A 21,920-nucleotide genomic window follows, 5' to 3' on the forward strand; every position below is an offset into this window, starting at 1 on the left:
GATCTTTTTTCTCTGGTGCTCTGCCTTGTTAGTGAATCAAACACAAAACAACTGAGCACTATTTTCAGCAGACAGGCGTATAGTAGGGAATGAGCCAGTCTCCCATTGAGAATGAATTTGTCTGGCGGACGTAGAAATCTCCCTGCTGCGGTTTTACATGGCCATTGTGCGTTGTGTGAGGCGGAAGGATACTACTTTTTACGTTCGTAGTGATCCGGTCCAGTGTTCAGTTTTACGGAGCGCGAGGGCGACCATTCGCGGGTGGAGGCTGAGAGAAATTTAAATCCCCCGGGTTGCGGTCGACACGCAAAAAGGCGAAAAATTACGGATCTTTCTTTCTTTTTTGTTCAGCACACAGTTTTGACGGCGTAAATGTGCGGTCGTTAGGGTGCGAGTGTTGAAGTTTTCGAGGGTTTTCGCCATGGTGGTCGGGAAGCGGTTCCTGTGCGTGAGCGGAGAGGAGCCGCTGGAGCCCGCGCACATCGCGCGCTGGTCATGGCGTGCCGGAGTCATCCGAGCCGTCACTCACAGTGACCACGACAATCCCGAACTGACGGTAAGACAGCGGCCAAAATACTGCGATATTACGAGCTGGAAATCTAAGTGAGGACATTGCATTCTGAAATAGCAAATTAAACGCTGGGTTATTCTACATTTTGGTCGTTTGGTTGGTACATGGAAACAGGCTTGTAAGTCAGTCTGGCAGTGGAGTCGTGTAATCGAGCTCTACTTGGAATAGAGTCAACATCGGTGAATTGCAATATTATTGGCCAGTTGGTGACATTTTTGCCTTGGTAATCTGAATTAAAACATTTTCCCGTTGTATAATACCATTCAAATACTGAACGTTGACTTGATGACAAGTAATTAGTAATAGTGTAATCAATTCAAGAACAGCTTTACTATTTTGCAGCATGATTTCTCATTGAAAAATATAAAAAATTATTATTTAGAGGATCTTTCTTGTTAAACATGGTCATGTTTGTTGCCATTTGCCTTAGACGTCAGTGTAATCATGGTGGTACTTTTTGAAATCTAGTATTTTACAAACAGATGGGCCAAATGTAAGACATCTGCGTAAAAGAGCCATAAAACAATTCTGACCTGAATTTTCATTCATGAATATATAGTTTAGTGACGTCCCAGACCTTCCATAATGGTTCTAGGTAATTTAGAGTTATTAGTTTTTCAGTGGTAAAATGTTAAAAAATACATACATGCACCTACCCCCCCCCCCCAGCATTTAATTTGTCCCTTTTTATGTATGTCACTTATAGAATAGAATAAGCTATTTAAAATATAAGCTATGATTTCATGTTTTCATACATTTCAATGAATACTTAATGTCCTTACTTATTCCATAAAAGTACAAGTTCTAAAATATGTATATTTTAATAATAATAATAATCCTAAGCATAAAATATCAAAATCTCAGTGATTAGTTAAGGATGGGAAATAAAGACAATTTTAAGCTGTAAAGTTTCAAATGTCGACCTTTACACTAATTTATCATCCATCTGAAACAAAAGTGTGATCTTTGATCATTTTGATAGTGTCAGAAGCACACAGGCAGGTTCCAGGGCTATACAGCTGCTCTCATATGTTTGGAGATGAATGGAGCGGCTCCTGTCAGTGTGTGTATAGAGAGTAAGTGTGTGCAGTACGCTTCCGTTTGTTTTCAGGGCTGTGTCCTGAGGTTACCAACTGTACCGCTACTAATCAGCACAAAGAATTTTCCACTTTCAATAGCCTCCCTGCAGCTGAAAGTTAAAGCTGTAAACGTCCGCGGTTCCTTTGGCTCTTTTTAAAAGAGAGAATTTAAAAGCGTGTAGTCTGGTCGAGCAGCTATGTGGTAAAGGACAATAAGAAAGCATACAGAGACAAACTTGCTTCAACAAGTTGTTTTTATTGTTTTAATTAATCTATCATTCATAAATAGTTTGAAAAAGAATATATTTTCACTTGAGAGATTATTTAAAACAGCAGACTTGAATGCGACCATGTATGCACACTGTCATATAGTATTTTTTAATGGCCTAAAATCACACATCTTCCAGTTCTGTTCTTGGTAAAATTTCTTAAGTATTCTTCTCATGACATCGTACCACTATTATTTGGAAAGATATCAGTGCTGATAATAATGAAAAGCGCATTTGCAGGTATTTCAATAATGAATGTAACTGCAAAAAATACCAATGCAGCTTTCATTTACAGCCCTCAATCACACTGGCAACAACTGGCTGTAAAGTGCTGGAAGTGGCCATGTGATTTGTGGCTTAAGAAAACAGCTAGTAACATGAGAGCAATGGTCATTCACTGCCCTCCCCCACTGCAGCAAAGCATAAAGACTGCTATGTTCAAACATTCCCCTGAACTGGAGTTAACCTACAGAGAGATTGCTCTTTGTTCTATTTGATTGACACTATAACCCTGCAATGTTTTCCTTTGACAGTGAGCATCCATTTAAATATCTTCTCTAAAACGATTTATGGAGCACTTTGTACTCTGGTAATGACAACATTTCTATGTGAGGCCATGCAGTGGCACATTTCCTATCTTTATTAGACTTACATAATATAAAGAACCCCTTCTGTAATCCTTCGGTTGTAAAATAGTGGTTTGCGACAAGAGATATGACACTTATTGGTTGGAGAGATTTATGGCTGACATGCCTCGAGTTTAAACATTAAAGGTGGACCAAAGCATTAACCTGAATGCGGAGCATTCTGTCATGTTCCCTTTCAGGATTGGATTGCAACAGTAGTTTGCCGGGAGTGTTGAAGGATGCTGCGTAATTGAATGCAATGAGCTGGAAAAACATTGAACTTTTGTACTGTATTAATTAATTAAATAAATACCATATCTCTGTTGCCTCCACATCTGAGAGAGTCAATCCGCGCATTTTATCACCTGGCTTGTTGAGCGCGTTACTGCGGAGACCTAGTGCGTGTGGAGGCTTCACGCTATTCTCCGTGGCATCCACGTGCCCCACCGAGAGCTAGGACCACATTATAGTGACCACAATGAGGTTACCCCATGTGACTCAAACCGAATGCAATTTTAGAGTTTTTAGGAAAAATAGATTTTAAAAACCTTTTATAGAATTCCTTGCACATTTCTCGCCATGGAAATAGCCATAGAAGCTGGCATGGCGTTATAAATAGGGCTGCACCTAACGATTGTTTTTCCAATTAGTTGATTAATCTAATGACTAATTTGCCGATTATCCTAAAGATTTTTATAATTATTACATGTTTAATATAACAATTAATTAACCCAAAATAAATATACAAAACTTGTCTCATTAATATTTCAATATTTTATTAAATCATCTTCTCTTAAACACAAACAAATGTACAAGAAACAAACTGTGCACTGCAGGGCATTATTCTGCAACAAAAAACAGTGTTACTATGAATGCAAACTTTAATACAGTGAAAAAGACACTCTATTAGCATAACAAATATATATATAGAAATAAATAAAAATCTCCAACATTCTTTTGAATGTCCATGTACTAAAATAAAATATTTGATACCATGAGTGTACCTTCATTAACTATTAGTATTATTTTGAATGGCCATGGAAAATGAAGCAATGTGATAACAGTTTTACCTGGTCACAAAAAGTAGTCCGTTAATTTACCTGATAAACTTTCACCTTTTGCTGACCCTTTTTGCTTCGCAGAGCTAATGTGTGCTTCTAAATCACTTGCACCTTTATTAGCAACTGACACATAAGTGCCAGCTTTACATGTCATACATTCTGCTGGACAAAAGCATGGGAATTTTTGTGTAAATCTTCTGTAAATTTGCACTTTCGTTTGGGCATTGTTTCCAGTCAGCTGTCATTTGCTGCTGCTGTCAAGCAGCTGTTTGATGCCGAACACCACAGCGCTTCGTGCATTCACGGAGAGATTGACAGGCAGGAATTTGGCCAATAGTTGCTGCAAGCCTCTTATAATTGACCAATTGGTGTGCGAGAAGACGGGACTTACAAAGAGGGGTTAAAGCAATGCAAATATGCGCGCACACACCCTACGTTAGCAGCGGTGCAGAAATTACTTTTAACATGGGGGCGATGAGGAAACATTTAGAAAATCAATTTAAAGTGACTACTACTAACAGAAACACGTGCTGTAATACTAATATATCATGCTTGGGTGGGGAATCAGGGGACAAAAAGTAAACAGGACTTACAGTGCTGCCGTCTTGACAAAGCACTCTGGGATGCATTCGCTTCAAGTGTTCATTCATGGCGGATGTACTGCTGTGATAAGCCATTTCCAATTTGCATAGCTTACACAGCACCACATTGTTAGGTCTCTGGCTAAAATACTCCCACGCTTTAGATGACCGTAGGCGAGTTTTTTTTTTAGCTGCAGCTTGTTCTTCGGGGGAATCCATACTTAAACCGGGTGCTGCCATTTTATTTTTTTAAAAAAATTTTTTCCCCTTTTTCTCCCAATTTGGAATGCCCAATTCCCAATGTGCTTTTAAGTCCTCGCGGTCGCGTAGTGATTCGCCTCAGTCCGGGTGGCGGAGGATGAATCCCAGTTGCCTCCGCGTCTGAGACCATCAACCTGCTCATCTTATCATGTGGCTTGTTGAGCGCATTGCCACGGAGACATAGCGTGTGTGGAGGCTTCACGCCATCCACCGCGGCATCCACGCACAGCTCACCACGCGCCCCGCCGAGAACGAACCACATTATAGCGACAATGAGGAGGTTACCCCATGTGACTCTACCCTCCCTAGCAACCGGGCCAATTTGGTTGCTTAGGAGACCTGGCTGGAGGGCGCTTATGATAACTTAAAAACCTTTAAAGACAGACCTACTGTGAGCTCCGAGATTGTTAATCAATGGTAGCCTATATGCTTCTGTTGAAGCCATCAGGCTGCTTTATATAAACTTTCTGGTGAAACCTACACTACCCATAACCCTGAAGAGAGATCCACTAATCAGAGAATCGCAGCCAACTTAATGCACCAGACGAGCTATGCAGCGACCACCAACTCGCATGATGTACTGTGAATGATGCAATCGAGTATAATTACTTACATATTTTAATATATCTGAAGGCTTTTGCTATATACACTAAATATATTGACTCAATACTTAAATGTAACAACTTTAAATCAATAGTTTTAGGCAAACTTTTCCTTTTTTTTTTCAATGCTGCATAATTGTTCTCTGATGAATAATCATATAATGCCACACTAATTTTAGCCTGAGGTTAGTCTGCCGTGTGTGTCTGTTGTGACACTGACAGATGCTCTTCCCAGAATCTGTGCTGTCTAACCTGGACTGACCCCTGTCCTATATCAGCCAGACCTCTCTGGAATAATCTTTCCATTCAAATGCTACTGACCTCTTCTGTTACAAGAACAATTTACACTATAATATTTACTCAACAGTGGCCTACTTCATTGTTTTAGCAATACTGTGGACTATGACATGAAAATTAGGTGCCATTTTAGTTTTTTTGTTTAAATCATAATAATATTGTTTCAGATTTACAGTCTTATGACTTCCTAAATCACTAAGTGTATCACCTTAGAGAATTCAGACTGTTTGTCCTGCAATTTTTGGAATCTTTAAGATGTACCAATGATGCGACATCTCAAAAGAGGTTGTGAGCAACAGCAAAGAGAGTAACACTTCAAGTGTTTAACCAGTGATTGGACTGTATCCCATAGCAACAATAACCCAAAGGTGTGAACTACGGTGCCATAATTTTAAGCAGGTTTGCACTTAACTCTTTAAATGCCGAAACACAAAGAGAAGGATTTCATTGTATGCAATATATACTATTACTGTTAAAATTAGGGGTGGGTAAAAATATAGATTTTCTGCTAAATTGCGATTTTCATTTAAATGATCTCGGTTCTTAATTCCCAAGATTGATCTCATACTACAGGCACAACCCTCTACAATTTGAGTAAATCATGCACATGTGCACCGTGTAAATAAGCCGTTTGACTTCACTGTCATTAATATGTGCTCATCCAAAACACTTCCACAACCAATATGATGACACAAACTATTAACTATTAATAGGGCTGCAACTAACGATTATTTTGATAATTGACTGATCTAATGATTATTAGAACTATTTGGGCGATTATTACAACGATTAATCATTAGCTTTAAACCGATTATTTAACCGATTACTTGTGCCGCGACTTTAAAGGTTATATTAAACGTGCTTGCCAACAATAAAGAGGACAAAATCATCTTTTAAAAATACCTCTAAATGACATTCACTAAATTAAAGGAAAAATTACTTTTTATTAAGTTTAATTCAGTTAAAATTTCACTACAAAAAATCCTATTGTTATCAAGGGTTTTGTCTTGTTTTCCATTTAAAATTGTCTACAAATCCTTAAAACAAGATACATTTACTTGAGAAGTAACATTTAAGATATTTAGACTTGCTTTAAGAGAATGTTTCTTAAATATAAGTGTATTTTTTCACTTGGTTATACTTCAAGTGCAGTGAAGACAAAATACACTTATATTTAAGATCTATTCTCTGAAAGCAAGTCTAAACATCTTATATGCTGCTTCTCAGGTGAATGCATCTTTTTTTAAAGGATTTTTAGATATTTTAAAATATTTATATTTTTAGTATTATATTCTACATTCTCAGATAAAAATAAATAAAATTCTTCTGCAGTATAGCTGCTAAAGTAAATGTACGTTGTTTTAAAGGAATTTTAGATATTTATATTGGAAAACAAGCCAAAACAAAAACGAATCAAAAATTTATTTTGTTGCAGTGTATAATGGGGTGAAGACTACCCTCTCTCACCTTTCAATTCACTTCACTTTAACTCTCAAAAACAAAATCTCTCTTATTAATAAAGCTGCATTTTGCCAATTTTCTTCACGATAAGAAATGCACAGTGAACATATATTATGATTCAATAAGTTGCCATCGCATTATAATCTAGCTGCATTAAGCACGTGCACTCGAGTGATGAGCGTCCCCGTGACAGATTGTACATCTGCCGGGTGCAGTTTCAATCTCTCCCCCTTAGATCGGGACACTTCGCTCAACTCGAGGCACTGACCGCACAGAGAAATGCCAGTTTCCTTATTATTTTAACTTTAATAAAGATATAACGCATTAAATAGAACTGCATTAAAGATGTAACGCTGGGGTGTTTCCTTTAAAGACGCTCGACACGCAAGTTTTGCTTAAGCTGAGTGTCAGCTCCGGCTCTGCTTATTCCACAACAAGAGTTGCTTCTGTATTTACTTATTTTGTATTTTTGCATTATAATTCCCTCATACTTTGCGATCTACATCACCTGAAGATATTTGGAAAGTTTAGAGTGCATCTGGACTGTTAGATGTGTTTTCTTCCTCTCCTCAGTCAGGTGCGAGCTGCAGTGCTGCTCTTGTGTGCAATCAGTAGAGTTTCATATGATCTTATGTTACGTTAAGATCAAACGACTATTCGACAATGAAAATGTTTGTCAACAATTTTTTATTGTCGACGTTGACGATAACGTCGACTAATTGTTTCAGCCCTAACTATTAAAACTAAACCCATTTAATATATATTTAGTAAAATTTATATTTTCATATTGTACCTAGTTAGAAGATCCCCTGTATAATTCACATAATTAGCTGGGAGAGAATTTATTCATATGCAAGCAAAAGGGACATAATAACTGAAATATACCCATATGAATCGATATCGAATCGAAATTGGAATCGAAACGAAATCGAGCTTGTGAATCGGAATTGAATCTAATCAGGAAATCTGTATCGATACCCAGACCTAATGCAATATAATATATGTATATATAATATATAATACATATTTATTGATGGAATACATTGATTTGTGTATATGTATATATATATATATATGTATATGTGTATATATATATATATATATATATATATATATATATATATATATATATATATATATAAGAAAATGAAAATAAAGAAAAGTTGATAAAATAAAATGAGTAAAATTTATATTTTCATTATGTACCTCGATAGAAGGTCCCCTGTATAATTAACAGCATTAGCTGAGAGAGAATTTCTTTAATTTGTAAGATAAATGGACATTATATCTGATATATGCAAGAATGAATCACAATCTAATCGAAATTGTAATCAAATAGAATCAGGAAATATGTTGAGTGTCTCACAGTGTGGCTCGTGACCTTGCTATCCAAATTGTTCCAAATTGGTCATTGTACAGTTCCATTTCTGTTTTCAGGATGCTGCCTTTGTAGTCAGTAGACAGCAAGGCAGCTCACAATGTTTTGGAAAAGAACATAGGCTATGTCTTGCTGTTAAGTGGAATTATGCATATTTATGCATTTAATTGTGTTAAACGTGCATATAGCCGATATCGTTTGATTGTTCATGAATAGTCAAACACAGTCCCTCAGTACGGCAAATATCAAAGTGTGTAAGTGCATTTATTGGAGCCCCACTGGCTGACCTCGCTGTGTGAACGGACACATTAACGGCAGAGGTCTGAATAGCTTAGGGGTGATGCAATGAGTAAGTAGTGTCATATATCCTGTTATGCTCGGCAACAGATCTGTTACACTCAGAGCCGATTCCTCTTTTTCTGAATAACACTCACATTAGTAAGCAGCCTGAGCTGGGAAATGTATTTCTCATGCAGTTTAAGTTTAATTGTTGAGCTTCCTGTAATTTCGTTGTCACTGGAAGAGCTAATGTTGGTTTGTGTAGTTGTGCCTTTGATGAAGTCTTTTTAGCTCTAGAAAAGAAGGAAAACAGTCAGCAGTAAAGCATAAACAATGTTAGGCCAGCTTTCTGTGGGCGGTTATGGGCAACTGAGCTAACGCCGGCTTCCAGCCCTATCTCCTTGTGTCGATCCATCTTTGCTTATGTTGAATGTGCTCTTAAATGAAACCAGATGTCTTCAGTTTAGACTGTACTGTATATTCGTTTTCAGCGCATACTTTCACAAATCAAATAAATGAACTGTTACTCTCAGGGCTTGGCTTTTTTTAGCACTTCCATCTGAGGTGGCAGCGCTGCTACTTGAGAAGCCTGCTGGAATGTGCTCTTAATTAAATTCGCTCCCAAACAAGTGAACTCCTGTTGGCTCATAAAGGTAACTCGACTGCAGCACAGATGATTTTAGCACCAGTGAATTGCTTTGAGCAATACAGTCCCACTTCATCTGGATAGCAATATTCGAGTGCAATATCTCCACTTCCCTTTTTGAATAGTCACACATGTTATTACCAATAATGCATGTGGAAGCAGAGCTTGGACACGGGAAACGCTGAAGAAAGAGAAAGTGTTGTAATGCAGAGTTTTTGCTCAGTTTCAAGTGTCTCAGTCCAGTTTAGGTAGGATATGTAGATCTGAAAAACAAATGTGTTTAAGCAGTTGTTTTGTCTCTGTTTGTTGTAATGTCTTGACTCTGGCAGCAGCTTGACAATATCTGAAGGAGGTTGCTAAATGCCTGCGTTTATTTAGTTTTGTTGTGCCTGGGGCTAAAAAAGCAACACCCACGAGCTGGAGGCAGCATTGTGTGCATGACACACCTTTCAAGAGTGGCCCAGTGAGAGGAGTGTACACGCCTGGAGCCAAGACAGCCTTACAGACACACTCACACACACACACACACACACATACATCAGTGCATACCTTTGGCATGTAGGGCACAGCATGTGGCTGCAGTACTTCAGATTTAGTGAAAATATCAGGGGAAATTTGAGTGCAATTACAGTGCGCAAAGGATCGTCCAGGAACAATGCTGAAAACTGGTCTATTCATAAGTGGTGGAACTGTCTCGGCCGGGTTCAAGAAACCTTTGATGCAAACATGTGCCTGTTCTTAGATTCTTGAGCTCAGCATTGTTCTTTGTAGGGGCCGCTGAATATATTACTTAGAAATACTATGAGTTATATTTTTTACTGATGGAGTACGCACTTATTTCACAGGCATAATTAATTACTTATTTGCGTATAATTCAGTAAAATAAAGTTAAAATTCACCCAAATTTAGGCTTGTCTTTGCTATTCTTAACTTTTTTTGCTGTCATCACCCCATGCATAATCAACCCTCTAGAGAAAGAATCTCCATTGGCTAGTACATTTTTTTATTTTACTTACCAGACCATTGACATAACATGTAAGCATAATGCATCCGAGAACTGATAAATAGGCTGTATATTTTTGTGTGTGTGTGTGTTTGCATATTAATTCATGGATCTTTGGATGGAATGAGTCAAACCAAACTTTTACTCTGATAACGATGAACTAACTTAATCACTGGTGACTGCAATCTGAGCTAATGACAGACTTTTTGTCTTTTTGACATGCCATCAAAAGAAGCACTAGTCATGTGACGCAAAGAGAATGATCAGGCAGATCAAACAGAACATTTTGGTTTTTCTGAGTGGCTGAGTGAATCTAGGTGATGTGTTCACGTATGGCAGTTGCCATACCCTAGCATGCAGACAAAACCTGGGAAATATATGCCTCAATATGCTCATTAAAGATAAATATTAATAGAACAGTCTTAAATCTGAACATAACATTAGCAGGTCGGATCCTTTAATGAAGATGATTTATGGTAGCGGGTGGTCTCTGGATGTCTTTTTAACAAAAAAAGAGCAGCAGTGAAAAGAATCAGGACTTTACCGGTACTTTTAGCAAAATATCATCTACAATTTCTGATATGAATCCTGCAATGGATTTTTCTATGTGATCTAGCAGCATTAGCAACTCAACCAGAGATATCAGCAAGACTAAAAATTAATCCCCCAAATAGCCCCAGCTATCCAACATTCCAGTCTGAAACGGGAGACAATTTTCATCTCAGTTTTTCAAAATACATGAGTGGATTGAATATTCAATTTCAGACAATGCTGTTTTTAGCTTTGCCTGTCGACATTTTTGGCAGTTTGTCACTTGGGCCAAGAGAAAGAAGTGAAGCTCGACCCTTCATAGAGAGAGGTATACATTCCATTCTGATGGTTGATGTTAACATTAACTGAAGCTCCTGACCCGTATTTGCATTATTTTATGCATTGCACTGCTACCACATGATTGGCTGACTAGATAATTGCATGAATATGTAGGTGTACAGGTGTATCTAATAAAGTGGTGGGTGAGTGTATACTGTATATATGAATCGGTTAAAGATGGCTGTAAAAATCAAAGTGGCTGGTTTTGTAACCTGCTCTCAACTGAGTTGCAGAAAATGCCAAAGATCTGCAGTTGAGGCATCGAGGATATCACATGCTTATCACTTTTCACTTGATTTTAGCTAGGGGTGCACCGATCGGCCACCAATCTAAATCGGTCGATCTTCGTCTTAAGTCTGTGATCGGTCGATCGTGCCTAGAATCAGGGCAGATCTTTTTTGCAGCATACAGGGAATCACACATACACTGCTACTCTAAATAATGAGTGCTTTCTCAGCCCTTGATGCATGACAATGTGGCCTCTGGAGGGTGAATTGTTGGCAATTCTAAGTATTCACGAATTTAAACTTTAGACATGCTGTTATTCAGATGACAATGCAGGTTTGTTTTTAAAAATGTGTAAGAATAACACAAGTATAAATATTAAGGTGCCCATTTTCTAGACTTGCTGCACTGTGAGCATGGAGAGGATAAAGAGACAAACGTATAAAAAATGAATTAAACAACAAATAAAAATGCAAATCTGAGTATAAGTGATGTAACCTGAGTCATGACAATCAGATGTTGTGTTGAGCGATAGAAACTGTTCGAGCACTTTCAGCTTCACTCCCTTCAGTATATGCTCACTCGCGGTGTCAATCAAACATGCGCGCTCTCCAGATGTTCTCAATATCTCATCAGTCACTCATCTCAGTGCTATTTTGTGAGGATCCCAATTTAAATCAGATTAATGTTGGTCACATTACCACTAATCACATCAATTACATTTTAACCATAACGGCACCGTGTCTTCACGCATTTGCTTAGTGATTTGTGTTACAGTGTTATTTGTGTTAATTGTTCATTGTTAGTTCATAGTGCATTAACTAATGTTAATTAATACAACTTTTGATTTTAAAAATGTAATAGTATATGTTGTAACTAACATCAAGTTCATTAGTTCATGTTAACTATATGTCTTGGTATATGTCTCATCACTGTCACGACTGCTATGTTGATCGGAACTGCACCCAAGAATTTCACACACCATTGCACTTGTGTATATGGCTGTGTGACAAAGTGATTTGATTTGATTTGATAACTACAGTAATGTTGTTAAATAATGTTAACAAATGGAACTTTTTGTAAAATGTCACTGTAATTTAACTGTGTGGGTCATAAACGTATAACTGCACAATATAACTTGCAAAAGTGTGGCAAACTTTTTTTTTTAGATCGGCCTCAAATTTCCTGATGGTGCACCAGTAATTTTAGAACACTAGTGTTGTCACAGTACCAAAATTTCAGTATTCGGTACAGATACCAGCGAAATTTCACGGTTCTCAATACCAATTTCGATACCTCAGCAAAATTATGCTAATATTATAATGTGCTATTGAACACACCAGTTTAGTTATTTTTAATTATTTAATAATTATTTTAATAATTATTGTTTAATAATAATTATTATTTTCCAGAACTTTCTAGAAATATTTTTAAAGTTAATTTAATTTCATCATCAAAATTGTGTCTAATCAATAAATTGTTAAAACTTTTAATAAGAGAAAATAGAACTTTTCAACATGTCATTGCATTTTTGCCAAACTTTTATTCAACAGCTGTCTTGCTTGTGATTATTTTGATTATTATTATTATTATTACAGTTAATATTACATTTTACTATACAGTTGTAATATATTTTTCTTCAATTTCTTCAATTTCAGGCATTTAGATTTGATTTTGAATCGTGTTTTTATTATGATGCGTGTTTTTTGCCAGATGCTTTGCCGGTGCAGTGTGATCATTGAAGACTTTTAAGTCACGTCTGAAATCTCATCTCTTTACACAGGACTTTGAGTTTCACAAATGAAATGAAGGACACAGTTTTGGAGTGTTTGTATTGTAGACTACTGGTGTTTGTGTATGTGGTCATTTTAAAATGTTATGCTTTAAATTTGATTACTGTGCTATATAAATAAAGCTGAGCTGAGATCAAAGCACAAATGCTGTGATTTTAATTATATAAAAATATATTTTACATGTGCTGCGTGGTTCACAATGGATAAGCGCCCTGCTCAGTAATCTCATATAATGTGAATGATTCTCAATGTCTGTGGAGTTTCTAGTGGATGAGCTGGCGGATTTATTTAAAGTACGCAGCTCTTCCACTGTAAGATTACAGCCTTTAGTGGTTTAATAAATCACACTAGGACATGTCATGGTTTTAATTTGATTAATTGTCCATTTCAGTGTACAAGGAGTAACAGAGCTCGTGTTCAAAATAAGCCTGTGAGCATTTTAAAGCAGTCGTGTGTCTGTCATATTGCGCGCTGGTACCGGATAGAGCCGGTGCCTGGTATTACCGGTACAGCAGAAACACTGGTATCATTAGATCTTTTTTATTTTAGTATCGACCTTGTACAGACTGGTACTTTTGACAACACGATAGCACACTATATTTTGCACTGCCCATAATCTGAGACACTTCCAATGTATTCATGAATTTGGCCTAAAATATGGGCTAGATTATTTCTATTAAATTTAGCTACAAATAACACTCATGTTTTGATTATTATACAACTCTTCATGTGAATACAAGAACAGTGTGTAGAAGTGAGTTGTGCTTGCCTTGTGTTAAGACTAGTTGCTTTTCCTTACCTGTTGCATACTTCAAAAACAGGATTTGATTTTGAGCCAGAATACTGGAAACTGTAGTAAGGGTAGCACAAAACACTTCAAAATCAGAAAGAAGAAAGGGCCAATAAAAGTAATTTGCATTTTTGTAACAGAATGATTTATTTTGCTTTTCTTCTCTTTATGGAACTTATTGTGTAATGTAACGTGCTAAATGATAGGTTTTGCTGAAACTGTTATACAGTTGAGTTTACTATAAACATCTATTATACAGAGGCCACAATACAATACACATCATGATACAGAGGCCACAATACAATACGCAACATGTATCATGGTGCGTATTGTGTTGTGGCCTCTGTACCATGATGTGTATCATATTATGACGTTGGAACGGACATGCACTTCTCAGTGGCTGTACTGGTTGTGCAGTATTCTAACGAAATATTGCGATACCAAAAAATTTAAAATGGTACGATATCATCTTGTTGTTAATTTCAGTACCATATTAAAGTATGCTGTCATTAGCAAAATGTAATGTAATGTGAGAGTTTTGAGATGAAATCAAAGACCATTTGAAAATAATAATAAAAAGCCTCTATATGGCCAATTGTGATCATTAAACAGCAGAAAGATGTCATTTAATGAAATAATATACAGTCATATGCGCTGCGTGCCACAGTATGAATAAGAGGCACCTCTCTGCCCTGTCAGCTCCTTCTCACACACACACACACAGGCACGAACACACACACAAATACAACACACACTACTAATGCTTGATTTTCATACAGTGTGTCCAATAGTATCCATCTGTGTTGAGTGTATAAACAGCTGTGAACTATAATGAATCTTTCTCCATTGCAGCTCGGAGATTTCAGCTCGCGGGAAGTTTCATATAACGAACTCTTCACAAACAGGAAGAACTTCAAAGATCTTTCAAAATAAAGGTCCCGCTGAAATGAGAGCTCTATTCAGCTGGATTCATGAAATTGAAGGCATTACTACAGAAAAATATTGCTGTTGTATAAAAGTGTAATATTCAAAGCAGTCGCAGTAATACTCATAGTAACAATAATATAATATTAAATGGTTTTATTATTAGTATTTTATCTGGAAGCAATATCACATAAGCAAGTGTACTGAATATCAGCATGTTGTGATTCAGCCATGGCAGCCTTTCACCTCAGGTAATCAGATTTTTTTTTCATTTAATGTTTTTAGTAATACTGTAAAGCTCTGTTGTGTATCTTTTTTTTATTTTTATTTTTTTACCAAAAATAACATATATTTTCATTTGATTAAAGCTGTACAGTATGTATTTGATTAAACACAATTTGATCATAACATTTAATTAAAACACAACATGGAAATAAAACAGAAAAGGCATCATTTGTATCTATAAGACTTAATGCAGTATTTTTAGACAAGTAATTTTCTGTGTAATTTCATCAAAAATCTGAGCTTTTTTTTTTATTTGTTGCTTAAGTATCAAGTTAGTATCGATGCCAAGGTACCAGGGATGGTATCGTACTGTAGCCAAATTTTGGTATTGGAGCAAACTTAACTGGTACAGAAACTACCATTGTGCTGCTATTGAGGCTTTGGTGGTTGTTTTGGATGCAACTGCTGCGGCTCACAAGCACGGGTCAGTTGAGGCTGGTGGGCTTAAGGCAAAATTGGAGTCATACAATTTTATTGTGAACCTTCACATTGTTGAAAAGGTATTAGCTTTTACATTTGGACTGTCTGAACAGCTGCAGGAGTCTTGTCTTGTCAAGCAAGAGCTCTGATCAGGAGCACCAATGAGCACCTTGAGACCATCAGATCTTACACTGAATGGGAAGTGAAAACTTTTGCTGTCACAGTAGGTCTTTTCGCCCGAATATACAAACACAGTATCCCAGTCCCGACTAGCAAGACTACAGAAATGATCAGCACTCTTGAGCGGGTATCTAATTGATTCAACCACTGGATCAAGAGATCGCATAGGAGTAGACAACACGAAAAGTGTGTACTTCTTTGTCATTGATTGTTTTATTGCCGAATTCTGTGGCAGGTTCAGTGATAATGACGGCCTTCTACAGTTTCTGGAGGCCTTTGACAAAGGTTCAACCTTGTTCTTGGATTCAGCAAAAAAATGGTGCAAACTACCATGCTGCAAATATTGATAAATTCATCCTTGAGTCCCAGGTCAGTGAAGTGAGGATTTTTTAAACCATTTAAAACAAACAACAAATGACAACATTTTGTCAGATCTCATTCATCTGTAGTCTATGCATCTGGGTAAGGGTCAGTTGATAAAACTATTCCAAATCGTAGTGACCCCACCAATCACAATGGCTTCTAATGAACTTTTCTTCTCTACCTTAACTAAAAAAGTGTAACTGAGGACAACAATGGGTGACGAGAGACTAAGTCACTTGATCCTTATGTCCGTGGAGAAAGAGTTGGTGAAATATTTAGATTTGGAAGAGCTTATCACCGACTTTGCACAGTAACAACCTCACCGCTACCTACTTATGGAATAAAAACTGCACTGCAACAAAATAGTTAAGACTTTTAATGTTTTTAAGATTTTTAATAGATACATTTGTTTAATTTTTTTTTTTTTATTGCTTTTTGTATTGCTGTTATCTGTAAGTCTGTGCATGGTGATGGCTTTTTGTGTGTATATATGTGTGTGTATATATATATATATATATATATATATATATATATATATATATATATATATTAGGGATGTGCGCTACGACTAATTTGACTGTCGTTTAAACTGTTTTGCAACTGACTGGTCGACTAGTCTAAAGAGAAACCAACCTTCAGAAAACAGTAAAACAAAAAAACAAAAACAAAAAATTGTTTATGCGACACATTTAAAATACTTAATCTTTTCCAAATCCGAAGCTAAATTCCACTGAAAAGGGGCATTTATCTGTGACGTGCTCGCCTTGAATTATGATGATTGTACATTAAATATAGAACATGACACACATTCACTGAATCAACGTTAGTGAATATTTAATAGACATATTTATTGAAAACAATTGAATGAATAGTGCAGGATTAATAGAACAACCATTAAAAGCCTGTTCTAAATGGAAATCACCAAGTAAAAGTTACTTAACATATTAAAACAGTCAGGACATTGTTGAAAATAATTAACAGGTAAGCCAAATCTATGAGAGAAAACAAATGCGCTGAAAAGTTGCGCGTATTTCAAGACGTGCAGTCATAAATTAGCCATTGATCTAATATGACAGCTGTTCGGTAAAGAACGTTAACCAATAACAGTTATGATGTAAAAAAAATAAAATAAAGTAGCTATAGGATAGAAAAAATAGGCCTGTGATGTAGCCTACAATAAACCTAATGTATTCTAAACATGACGTGCACACAGAATCAAGGATAGTTTAACCCGTTAAGCAGTCGGCACCTCATTGAAAATAGCCTTCTTAATCAGCAGATTAAAAAATGGCACACCTAGCCTAAAACAGTTATTTTCTAGGCTACTTACTCAAAAGCATAATTTTTTGGATGAGCAAATTAACCCGTCGACATGGTCCGGTGAAAGACGGGACTTGACTCACCTGAGGCGGCTATCCTGCACTTGAAAAAGCCGGCTCAGTGGAAAAATAACATACAAGCATGCACAGATTTAAAGAAGACTCAAATGTGAAAACATCCATAGGGACTTTCAAACGTTTGGAGAGCTGATTCCCGCACCACCACCTAAGTGATTTCGTAACTACTTTGCTGAGTTTGCTTGTCTAGCGAGAGGATATTTTCCTGCATGCGCCGCGAGTGAGAGATAGAAGCACGCACAGCCTGAGATGAAATGAAACTTTGTATTTGCCCTAGAAATCCTATTTTTTAAATAATATTTGTATTATATGTAATATGTAACATTAATATGACAGTAATTTAAGTGCAGCCTCTGTAAAAATATAAAGCCAAACGTAAATGTGTAAAAATGATGATCAGTTTAATGGGGGGAAATATTAACCGACTAGTAATTCCAGTGTCGATTAGCAGCATCAGAACCGTTTAGTCGACTAGTCTCGCACATCCCTAATAAATAAATAAATAAAAATAATAAAATATAGATACATACATACACACACATATATATATATATATATATATATACATACACACATATATATTTAATGTGCTTTGATAGTTTCGTTCTCTGATTTGTCTGCGGTATATTTTCCAAAAATATGGAAAATAAGCCATGCACTAGGTTTTTGTGAATTGCCGCCACTGGTCCAGTCAGGTTTCACATGTCTGTCTTTTTGTTTAATGTGGGTTGTCTTGCCTAGAGGGGATTACTGAGTGTATAAAATCAGTGTCCTTTAAATGAAGGGCAAGGTTCCTTCTCTTATGTGAAACACTATTCTTTGTTTGGAAGTTCTTCTGGTGCTGGGCAGCGTTCTATGGGCTTCATTGATTGGTTCCATACAGTGGAAACCTGACCTTTAGCAGATGTTTGAGGTCCTGCCACGACTCAGTGTGATCTGCACACTAGACAGCTTTCTCATTGTTCTGTCGACCAAGGGGCACTTATCTCTGACAAGATACAAAAAATTAAACCATTGACTTATTCAAATGAGCTTGTCATTCAGTCATCAAAATGTTCAGAGGTGGTGATGTGCAACAAACATGCCTGTTGACTTGAATACATCCCTGATATTCTTAGACAAATCCTGTGCTTGGTAAATATAATCTCAGCTCTTTGTGGTTTGCATTAGTGTGTAATGTTATGTATAAATGGTTAAATAAAATGCACTGTGCATCCCACAGAGAGCACAGATTCACTGTAAATTGAATGACTGTTGAGCAGCTAGTGACCATAAATGTTCTTCTAGGAAGTCACTTTACACCAGTGATTGGTGCTGGAATTTGAACACACCCAGATAATTACGCTTTGTTCCCTTACTCCGTCTTTGCATGCAAATGGCCCTCTTGTTTTAGTGGCTAGGAATTAACAACCATCTTGAGGGTGAAAATAAGCTGTAATAATTAGGTTAAATCTTGTTATATGGGCTACAGGTTGATTAAAGAAAGCTTTTCAAATACTCAAAGCGTTTTGGCCCCTTAAGCCTAGCAAGATGAACACTTCCACTAGGCAAAGATGCTTACAACACAATAACTTAAGTCTTAAAATCGAATTAAGCTAAATTAATGCTTTATCAATGGGGAAATAACACTGCAGAAATTTACATGTGGATTTCTTATTACTTTGCCAGGATGTGATAAATGGGTGCTGATGTTTGCTGCGTCACTTTGCCGAGGAGCTTGTGCAAGTGTTTCACCACAGTGGCAAATTTCACATGTTTCAGGGAGATCATGAACACAAAACCCGAAAGTGTGTGACCGTGATTTTGCCGAGTTTGACATCCTTGTTGGTCCTGGAACAGCATTCTTATTCTTATTGGTTAAGAATATTTTCATTCTTAACCAATCAGTAGGGCTGGGTAAATAAAAAAATCTTCATGATCTTCATTAAAGATCCTGAGGGTGCACATTACATTGAGGGCAATTGACCAGTCGATCACAAGACAACCACTGGATGATCTTGTTTAAAGGCCAGAAGGAAAATAGAGTAGAGAAAGAAAAAAACGTGAATCGTGAAGAGTTTATTTCCTAATTTCTGTACCTGCGCACAGATTGACTGACTGACAAACGGCTTATGTGTGCATAAAATTCAATTAAAAATTCTCTGAAAATGCTTGTCTTGGTGAGGTATAAATGTAAACACATATCTAAAGTGAATGTAAACAGTGAGACACAAAAGCTGATGTATCAAAATATCGGAATTGAGGTGTAAATGCAGCCTAATAGATTGTATTCACAGCAGCGCCATATTTAATTTTTGATGTGGATGAAGATGAGACTGTGAGGGATAGAATTATTGTTTTTTGACTGTTTTTTGAAAGGTTCCGTGGACAAAAAAATACATCTTTCCAAAAAATTTCAGTAGACAACTAACTCCAGAAAGTACATGTTGTGAAAATTAGATTGCAATTGAATGTCATTGAAGAGAGTAAGTCACTCACAGCCTCATTTTCATTCCCATCAGAAATCAAATATGGCGCTACTGTGAATAAGGTCTATAGACCTGCTCCTGTCTTGTATGTTGTTAATATTAAAAATCACACTACCATAACAGGGAAATGAGAAAACCACTTCCTGCTCTTGGCTGGATAATTTTAGTACCTTTAAAAAATAATTCATGTCTTATAATCATATTCATGACCAGTAATTTAAGTAGTTTTATGTTATTTCTTACTTGAATACTTGATACTGCTTTTAAAAACTTATATCACTGTTTTATTCATTTGTAACTTTGTTCTATTGTTTTTATTTGTTATTATTATGGTTACATTTTAGCTTTATTCAAATGTACAAATGACATGAATTGGAATACTCTGATTGCACTGAGAAATGTCGGTCTCAGAGTTTGCACTTTTTTAGATGAAGTTTTTCCATAATTGAACCTTTGACATTATTTGAGTACAGTTATAGTTGTAAAGGGATCTAAAGTGTTGCAATATATCAATAAATTATTGTATCTGCACAGCCCTATTTCCTATGTAAACAAAATAGACATTGTAACTGAAATATACCCAAATTAATCAAAATCTTATAGAGAGCTTGAGAATCGGAAAATCTGTTTTGATGCGCAGCACTTCCATTTAGATTTTAGGGTTAGGTTTAGGGCCGGGGTTAGGACTTGTATGTTATTCTTATCTACCTACAATTTCCTGCTAAGTTTTGGGATAGTTGATTATTTGGGATAGGGTTAGGACTTTGTTTCTTTGCAGTAATGTTGTTCCATGGCCAACAAAAGATGATGATCCAGGAACACATTTCGCAAAATCTTGGTCATCACTGAAGAACCACCAACATCTGATAGTTTGTCTTTCACCTTCATGGCAGATTACATAGAATTATGTGCCACAGGAATATCACCATCTGGATTGTGTTCTCTGCTCAGACTGATTGAATCATATCTGCAGATTTGTCTGTTTTCTCTTGAATTTTCTCTATGCATGTCTTGGATGTGATGCCACATAATGGCAAAAAAATCACAAAGCGGAAACTGTGGAGATAAGGATTTGCAATTTTCTCAGACTTTTTCTCTGTTTCATAACCCGAAATTCATCACCGCTCATTTACATTCTCTGTGCGAAGCTTGTTTGCCGAGGACAGCGGATAATCAAACAGACTTGCTTATGACGTGCCATTTGGAAGTCTGGCAGCATGAGCAGAGAGTTAGTGTGCAGGATGTTGTGAATTTGATGCGAGCGCAGCTCCCTGAAGGCCGGCTTAATGGGATGGGAGCTGACACGGCTGGCCTGTAGAGGGATTTAGGAATGAACAGTGTACGCTCTGTTTTCCTCAAGCTTGCTTCATCCCAGTTCGGCTGCAGAACTGCAGGAAAGCACCAGGCCTTTGTGTGGGTGTGTATGTGTGCATAAACAAGCGTGTGTGTGCATGCAGGAAAACGGTCTGGGTGCGTTCACATACCCGCTGCTGGAATTTTCTTTCCTGCAGGTGGTTGTTGGCAGTCGGGCACTCCATGTCAGGCATGAAGGAAAAGAAAGGATTGCTGTGAAAATATAGAATGAAAAATGGGCCCCATTGTTCTATGGCTAATAAGACATGTTTTGTGCTGTGCTCTATTGTCAGTTTGCCTCCTGCCAGAGACTTTGAGGAATGGGAAAATGGGAACATTTAGTGAGGGGAAAAATAGAGCCCTTAAGAAACACTATCTGAGAGCTGAATTTGTGCTTCTAAATATGAGACAAAAAACTGCTCTTTGACAGTCAGATGCTATGTAATTCATTGTCAGTGTAAGTCTATTCCTACACAGGTGATTAATCCTGTCTCTTCTGACTAAATTCGGTTGCCCAAGATAAAGTCTGGGAATGATTGCCTAGCATAAATAATAACCGTAAATGACAGACAAGCTACTGTTGCTTCAAGGCAACACTTTTTATTTTCTCCAACAAATAAACTCATAGTCATGCGAGATAAATGAGTGGTTTGGCTGTCCTTTACTTTGTTTTCTTGCGCTTTGCATTTGTTGATGATAGTAAAGATAAAAAAAAAAAATTGGTGGCACTCCTCCTCC

General features: G+C 36.8%; 1 protein-coding gene across 2 annotated transcripts in view; it reads left to right on the forward strand.

Annotated features, from left to right (window-relative positions):
• The first annotated feature begins 240 nt into the window (after window positions 1–240).
• LOC127422901 (probable JmjC domain-containing histone demethylation protein 2C) overlaps window positions 241–21,920 on the forward strand; it is a 244,566-nt gene continuing 222,886 nt past the window's right edge. For both annotated transcript variants that reach the window (XM_051666731.1, XM_051666732.1), the window contains exon 1: window positions 241–556. In XM_051666731.1, coding sequence (XP_051522691.1) covers window positions 422–556 — 135 coding nt within the window. In that variant the 5' untranslated portion in view covers window positions 241–421. The remainder of the gene's footprint in view (window positions 557–21,920) is intronic.

This window comes from Myxocyprinus asiaticus, chromosome 32, assembly GCF_019703515.2.
Source record: "Myxocyprinus asiaticus isolate MX2 ecotype Aquarium Trade chromosome 32, UBuf_Myxa_2, whole genome shotgun sequence".
Taxonomy (NCBI): Eukaryota; Metazoa; Chordata; class Actinopteri; order Cypriniformes; family Catostomidae; genus Myxocyprinus; species Myxocyprinus asiaticus.